This window comes from Sycon ciliatum, chromosome 4 (genome assembly GCF_964019385.1).
Source record: "Sycon ciliatum chromosome 4, ocSycCili1.1, whole genome shotgun sequence".
NCBI lineage: Eukaryota > Metazoa > Porifera > Calcarea > Leucosolenida > Sycettidae > Sycon > Sycon ciliatum.
In genome coordinates, this window is record NC_088646.1 from 14,842,632 (window position 1) to 14,850,229 (window position 7,598).

General features: G+C 66.4%; 1 protein-coding gene across 1 annotated transcript; it reads right to left on the reverse strand.

Moving 5' to 3' along the window:
• Window positions 1-419: 419 nt before the first annotated feature.
• On the reverse strand, window positions 420-2,648 carry LOC135814618 (keratin-associated protein 16-1-like). Its single transcript, XM_065327768.1, has 2 exons — window positions 1,163-2,648; window positions 420-1,132 (listed from the first exon to the last, which is right to left on the reverse strand). Exons 1-2 carry the CDS (start codon window positions 2,644-2,646, stop codon window positions 652-654), a joined length of 1,965 nt encoding a protein of 654 aa, XP_065183840.1. The 5' UTR covers window positions 2,647-2,648; the 3' UTR covers window positions 420-651.
• Between the last annotated feature and the right edge of the window lie 4,950 nt (window positions 2,649-7,598).

Genomic DNA, 7,598 nt, shown 5'->3' on the forward strand with positions numbered 1-7,598 from the left:
CGCAAAGGCGCGCAGAGGCGCTGAGAGGCGCCCAGAGGCGCGCAGAGGGGCGCAGAGGCGCGCAGAGGCGGGTATAGGTGTGCAGAGGCGCGCAGAGGCGCGTAGAGGCGCACAGAGGCATGCAGAGGCGCGCACAGGCGTGCAGAGGCGCGCAGAGGCGTGCGCAAAGGCGAGCAGAGGTGCAGAGGTGCAGAGGCGTGCGCAAAGGCGAGCAGAGGCGCAGAGGCGCGCGCATAGGTGAGCAGAGGCAAAGAGGCGCGCTCAAAGGCAAGCAGAGGCGCGCAGAGGTGCGCAGACGCGCGCAGAGGGGCGCAGAGGCGAGCAGAGGGGCGCAGAGGCACGCAGAGGCGCAGAGGCACGCGCAAAGGCGAGCAGAGGCGCGGATAGGCGCTCAGAGGCAAACAGAAGGGAGCAGAGTCGGGCAGAGGGGCGCAGAGGCGCGCAGAGGCGGGTATAGGTGTGCAGAGGCGCGCAGAGGCGCGTAGAGGCGCACAGAGGCATGCAGAGGCGCGCACAGGCGCGCATAGGCGTGCAGAGGCGCGCAGAGGCGTGCGCAAAGGCGAGCAGAGGTGCAGAGGTGCAGAGGCGTGCGCAAAGGCGAGCAGAGGCGCAGAGGCGCGCGCATAGGTGAGCAGAGGCAAAGAGGCGCGCTCAAAGGCAAGCAGAGGCGCGCAGAGGTGCGCAGAGGCGCGCAGAGGGGCGCAGAGGCGAGCAGAGGGGCGAAGAGGCACGCAGAGGCGCGCAGAGGCGCGCAGAGGCGCGCAGAGGCGCGCAGAGGCGCGCAGAGGCGCGCAGAGGCGAGCAGAGGAGCGCCTGAGCGCGCAAAGGCGTACGCAGAGTCGGGCAGAGGCGCGCAGAGGCGTGCTGAGGCGCGCAGAGGGGAGTAGAGGCGTGCAAAGGCGCGCAGAGGTGCACAGAGGTGAGCAGAGGCCCGCAAAGGCGCGTAGAGGTGCGCAGAGCCGCACGCAGAGGTGCGCAGAGGCGGGCAGAGGCGCGCAGAGGCGTGCAGAGGCGCGCAGAGGGGAAAACAGGCGCGCAGAGGCAAGCAGAGGCGCACAGAGGCGAGCAGGGGGCGCAGAGGCACACAGAGGCACGCAGAGGCGCGCAGAGGCGCGCAGAGGCGCGCGCAAAGGCGAGCAGAGGCGCAGAGGCGTGCGCAAAGGCGAGCAGAGGCGCGGATAGGTGCTGATAGGCGCTCACAGGTGAGCAGAGGCAAGCAGAGGCGGGCAGAGGTGCGCAGACGCGAGCAGAGTCGCTCAGAGGCGACCAGAGGCACGCAGAGGCGCGCAGAGGTACGCAGATGCGCTCAGAGGCGCGCAGAGGCGGGCACGCAGAGGCGCGCACAGGCACGCACAGGCGCAGACAGGCGTGCAGAGGCGCGCAGAGGCACACAGACGCGCGCAGAGGCGTGCGCAAAGGCGAGCAGAGGCGCAGAGGCGCGCAGACGCGCACGCAAAAGCGAGCAAAGGCGCGCGCAAAGGCGAACAGAGGCGCGGATAGGCGCTCAGAGGCGAAAAGATGGGAGCAGAGGCAAGCAGAGGCAAGCAGAGGCGCGCAAAGGCGAGCAGAGGCGCTGAGAGGCGCGCAGAGTCGGGTATAGGTGTGCAGAGGCGCGTAGAGGCACGCAGAGGGGCGCAGAGGGGAGCAGAGGCGCGCAGAGGCGCACAGAGGCCAGCAGAGGCGAGCAGAGGCGTGCAAAGACGCGTAGAGGCATCCAGAGGCGCGCACAGGCGCGCACAGGCGTGCAGAGGCGCGCAGAGGCGCGCGCAAAGGCGAGCAGAGGCACAGAGGCGCGCGAAAAGGCAAGCAGAGGCGCGCAGAGGTGCGCAGAGGCGCGTAGTGGCGCGCAGAGGCGCAGAGGCGCGCAGAGGCGAGCAGAGGAGCACCTGAGGCACGCGCAGAGGCGCACAGAGGCGGACAGAGGCACGCACAGGCGAGCAAAGGAGCGCAGAGGCGCACAGAGGCGCGCAGAGGAGAGCAGAGGATCGCCTGAGCGCGCAAAGGCGTACGCAGAGGCGGGCAGAGGCGCACAGAGGCCAGCAGAGGCGAGCACAGGCGTGCAAAGGCGTGTAGAGGCGCACATAGGCATGCAGAGGCGCGCACAGGCGCGCAGAGGCGCGCAAAGGCGTGGGCAAAGGCGAGCAGAGGCGCAGAGGCGCGCGCAAAGGCGAGCAGAGGCACAGAGGCTCGCGCAAAGGCAAGCAGAGGCGCGCAGAGGTGCGCAGAGGCGCGTAGTGGTGCGTAGAGGCGCGCAGAGGCGCGCAGAGGGGCGCAGAGGCGCGCAGAGGCGAGCAGAGGCGAGCAGAGGACCACCTGAGGCACGCGCAGAGGCGGACAGCGGCGCACAGAGGCGTGCAGAGGCAAGCAGAGGCGCACAGAGGCGAACAGAGGCGTGCAAAGGCGCACAGAGGCGCACAGAGGCGCGCAGAGGCGCACGCAAAGGCGAGCAGAGGCGCAGAGGCGCCCAAAGGCGAGCAGAGGCGCGGATAGGCGCTCAGAAGCGAACAGAGGGGAGCAGAGGCTAGCAGAGGTGCGCAGAGGCAAGCATAGGCGCGCAAAGGCGCGCAGAGGCGCTGAGAGGCGCCCAGAGGCGCAGAGGGGCGCAGAGGCGCGCAGAGGCGGGTATAGGTGTGCAGAGGCGCGCATAGGCGCGTAGAGACGCGCAGAGGGGCGCAGAGGGGAGCAGAGTCGCCCAGAGGCCAGCAGAGGCGAGCAGAGGCGTGCAAAGGCGCGTAGAGGCATCCAGAGGCGCGCACAGAGGCGTGCGTAAAGGCGAGCAGAGGCGCAGAGGCATGCGCAAAGGCGAGCAGAGGCACAGAGGCGCGCGCAAAGGCAAGCAGAGGCGCGCAGAGGTGCGCAGAGGCGCGCAGAGGCGCGCATAGGAGCACCTGAGACACGCGCAGAGGCGCATAGAGGCGGAAAGAGGCACGCACAGGCGAGCAAAGGAGTGCAAAGGCGCACAGAGGCGCGCAGAGGCGCGCAGAGGAGAGCAGAGGAGCGCCTGAGCGCGCAAAGGCGTACGCAGAGGCGAGCGGAGGCGCACAGAGGCCAGCAGAGGCGAGCAGAGGCGTGCAAAGGAGTGTAGAGGCGCACATAGGCATGCACAGGCGCGCACAGGCGCGCAGAGGCGCAAACAGGCGCGCGCAAAGGCGAGCAGAGGCACAGAGGCGCTCGCAAAGGCAAGCAGAGGCGTGCAGAGGTGCGCAGAGGCGCGTAGTAATGCGTAAAGGCGCGCAGAGGGGCGCAGAGGCGAGCAGAGGAGCACCTCAGGCACGCGCAGATGCGCTCAGAGGCGGACAGAGGCACGCAGAGGCACGCAGAGGCGAGCAGAGGAGCGCAAAGGCGCGCAGAGGCGCGCATAGGCGCGCAGAGGCGTGCGCAAAGGCGCAGAGGCGCGCGCAAAGGCGGGCAGAGGCGTGCAGAGGCGCGCAGAGTGGAGTAGAGGCGTGCAGAGGCAAGCAGAGGCATGCAAAGGCGCGGAGATTTGCGCAGAGGCGCACGCAGAGGCACGCAGAGGGGAAAAGAGGCGAGCAGAGGCGAGCAGAGGCCCGCAAATGCGCGTAGAGGCGCGCAAAGGCGCACAGAGGCACGCCCTGCGCGCCTCTGCGCGCAGGGGCGCGCCTAAAGGCGAGCAGAGGCGCAGAGGCGTGCGCAAAGGCGAGCAGAGGCGCGGATAGGCGCTCAGAGGCGAGCAGAGGCGAGTAGAGGTGGGCAGAGGTGCGCAGAGGCAAGCAGAGGCGCTCAGAGGTGCGCAGAGGCGGGCATAGGCGGGCATAGGCGTGCAGAGGCGCGTTGAGGCACGCAGAGGGGAGCAGAGGCGCGAAGAGGCGCACAGAGGCGAGCAGAGGCAAGCAGAGGCGCGCAAAGGCACTTGGAGGCACGCAGAGGCGCGCACAGGCGCGCACAGTTGCACACAGGCGTGCAGAGGCGCGCAGAGGCACGCAGAGGCGCGCAGAGGAGAGTAGAGGCGTGCAGAGGCGCGCAGAGGCGCACAGAGGCAAGCAGAGGCCCGCAAAGGCGCGTAGAGGTGCGCAGAGGCGGGCAGAGGCGTGCAGAGGCGTGCAGAGGCGCGCAGAGGCGCGCAGAGGGAAAAAGAGGCGCGCAGAGGCGAGCAGAGGCGCGCAGAGGCACACAGAGGCACGCAGAGGCGCGCAGAGGTGATCAGAGGCGCGCAGAGGCGCGCGCAAAGGCGAGCAGAGGCGCAGAGGCGAGCAGAGACGCGGAGAGGTGCTGATAGGCGCTCAGAGGCGCTCACAGGCGAGCAAAGGCAAGCAGAGGCGGGCAGAGGTGCGCAGAGGCGAGCAGAGGCGCTCAGAGGCGACCAGAGGCACGCAGAGGCGCGTAGAGGTACACAGAGGCGCTCAGAGGCGCGCAGAGGCGGGCACGCAGAGGCGCGCACAGGCGCACACAGGCGTGCAGAGGCGCGCAGAGGCACACAGACGCGCGCAGAGGCGTGCGCATAGGCGAGCAGAGGCGCAGAGGCGCGCAGAGGCGCACGCAAAGGTGAGCAGATGCGCTGAGGCGCGCGCAAAGGCGAGCAGAGGCGCGGATCGGCGCTCAGAGGCGAACATAGGGGAGCAGATGCGAGCAGAGGTGCGCAGAGGCGAGCAGAGGCGCTCAGAGGCGCCCAGAGGCACGCAGAGGCGCGCAGAGGCGTGCGGAAAGGCGAGCAGAGGCGCAGAGGCGTGCGCAAAGGCGAGCAGAGGCGCGGCTAGGCGCTCAGAGGCGAGCAGAGGCTGGCAGAGGCGCCCAGAGGCACGCAGAGGCGCACAGCGGCACGCAGAGGCGCGCAGAGGCGCTCAGAGGCGCGCAGAGGCGGGCATAGGCGTGCAGAGGCGCGTAGCGGCGCGCAGAGGCGCGCAGAGGGGAACAGAGGCGCGCAGAGGCGCACAGAGGCGAGCAGAGGCGCGCAAAGGCGCGTAGAGGCGCACACAGGCGTGCAGAGGCACACAGAGGCACGCAGAGGCGCGCAGAGGCGTGCGCAAAGGCGAGCAGAGGCGCGCGCAAAGGCGAGCAGACGCACAAAGGCAAGCAGAGGCGGGGAAAAGCGCTCAGAGACGCGCAGAGGTGCGCAGAGGCGCGCAGTGGTGCGTAGAGGCGCGCAGAGGGGCGCAGAGGCGAGCAGAGGCGAGCAGAGGAGCACCTGAGGCACGCGCAGAGGCGGACAGAGGTACGCAGAGGCACGCAGAGGCGAGCAGAGGAGCGCAAAGGCGCACAGAGGCGCGCAGCGGCGCGCAGAGGCGAGCAGAGGAGCGCCTGAGCGCGCAAAGGCGTACGCAGAGGCGGGCAGAGGCGTGCAGAGGCTCGCAGAGGGGAGTAGAGACGTGCAGAGGCAAGCAGAGGCGCACAGAGGCGAGCAGAGGCCCGCAAAGGCGCGTAGAGGTGCGCAGAGGCGCGCGTAGAGGCGCACGCAGAGGCGGGCAGAGGAGCGCAGAGGAGCGCAGAGGGGAAAAGAGGCGCGCACAGGCAAGCAAAGGCGCACAGAGGCGAGCAGAGGCCCGCAAAGGCGCGTAGAGGCGCGCAGAGGCGCACAGAGGCACGCAGAGGCGCACAGAGGCACGCAGAGGCGCGCAGAGGCGCGCAGAGGCGCGCAGAGGCGCGCAGAGGCGCGCAGAGGCGCGCAGAGGCGCGCAGAGGCGTGCGCAAAGGCGAGCAGAGGCACAGAGGCGTGTGCAAAGGCGAGGATAGGCGCTCATAGGCGAGCAGAGGCGAGCAGAGGCGGGCATAGCTGCGCAGAGGCGAGCAGAGGCGCTCAGAGGCGCCCAGAGACACGCAAGAGGCGCGCAGAGGCGCGCAGAGGCGCGCAGAGGCGCGCAGAGGCGGGCATAGGCGTGCAGAGGGAAGCAGAGGCGGGCAGAGGCGCGCAGAGGCGCACAGAGGCGAGCAGAGGCGAGCAGATGTGAGCAGAGGCGCGCAAAGGCGCGTAGAGGCGCACAGAGGCACGCAGAGGCGCGCACAGGCGCGCACAGGCAAGCAGAGGCGGGGAAAAGCGCGCAGAGGTGCGCAGAGGCGCGAGCAGAGGCACGCAGGGGCGCGAAGGGCCACGCAAATGCGCGCAGAGGAGGGCAAAGGTGAGTGAGTGCGTGTGTGTGTGTGCGTGTGCATTCGTGCGAACGTTTTCACGTTTGTGCACATGGGTACATGCGCACGTGGGCATGTGAGTGCGCGCATGCATGAGCAGGTGTGTGTGAGCGCATGCGTGCGTGCGCGGACGTGTGCGTACGTGTGTTTGTGGGTCAGAGACAGAAAGAGAGAGGCAGGGGGATGATAGACAAAACAATAATTATTTCAATCTGAGCACTAACTTTGTAGTTGGATCCAAATATACAGAGGTACAAGTGCAATCCTAGCTTCTTCGCATGCTGAAATGCAGTAACAGCCACATCGTTCTGAGCCTTGTCCCATTCACCCATGGGAATCGCCACGTTGGCTGCTTCTCAACCATCAAACCCCACGAACTACGCGCGCGGCATGCGCCAGTGCCGCTCCGCCAAGTGGCCCGCCATTCTGAACCTTACGCTGAACTTAGCGAACCTTTGCTCCTGCCACCACGAAGGCCCCTAGGTTCGACTTCAACATCGAGCAGCTCGACTTCGATGTCCGTCTGCGACATCTCTACGTCTGCGTGTGCCTCAGATTATGCCTCGTGCGCCAGCTCATCAGCATGGATGATCAAAATCGGCATATCAAAGCTCTCTGCTTCCGTAAAATGCAGTGCTTCCTCCGCCACAATCTCAAACAACTCGCCATCCCGATCATTCTCTTCAGCAGCATCCACTACGGCTTCATCATCTTCATACCAGACCGAGGAACTGGAGGCGGGTTCACCGAGGAGGCGGGTAATACAGCTCGATCGCCTCTCCCGGAGGGATTTTGCCGTGACGGACACTGCGCATTTACAGGATCGACCGCTCAGCCACAAACTCAAATTTGACCTACCGAAGTCAGTGGATATGCTGTGTAGACCCTCTACGGCTTTTCTAAGTCCTACGTCATTAGGTCTGTGTAGGCGCACGGTCACTCCAGCGACTTGGCCCATAGCTGCGACCGTAGATCTACGCGTCAGGCGGACGTGTTTAGCCTTTAGGTGGTGAAATCCCCGTGCCGCAAGGTCCCCGCCACACAAGTACCGGTATCGGCATCTGAAACCACCCATGCGTTATGTCCGGACCGCACTAGGCCGATTTTAGGCCGACATGGACTCGTACGAAAAATTCTCGTTACCGGGCGAACATACTAATTGCCTCATGTGGACGGTGTTGTCGTACACGTTTCCGACAAATCTGCGGCGAGTTTCTTGCCGCATTCGCACCTGGTCGATATTTTGCCGATTTGTAGTGCTGTGCGGCAGGTTACCGCCCCCTGTCCTCGTTTACATGCAGAGCACAGTGAATTTCAGCGACAATCCAGTTCGTGGCGTGCAGCCGATGGTTTTTCGTCAAAGTCCAGGAAACTTCAAACTTCAAACTCCCTATGGTGTAAACGAGGAAAGGGGACGGCAAACTGCTGCACGGCATATTTCATTGCCGTTTCTCTGTGGGATGGGTAGAAAGAATAATTAGACAGCCTCTGATAAATCCTATTAAGACCGTGGCACG

Coding starts and splice junctions, on each gene's coding strand:
- LOC135814618 (XM_065327768.1), bottom strand. CDS start 2,646: ATGCGCGCCTCTGCACACCTATACCCGCCTCTGCGCGCCTCTGCGCCC. Junction 1,133..1,162: donor CTATCCGCGCCTCTGCTCGC/CTTTGCGCACGC, acceptor GCCTCTGCTCGC/CTTTGCGCGCGCCTCTGCGC.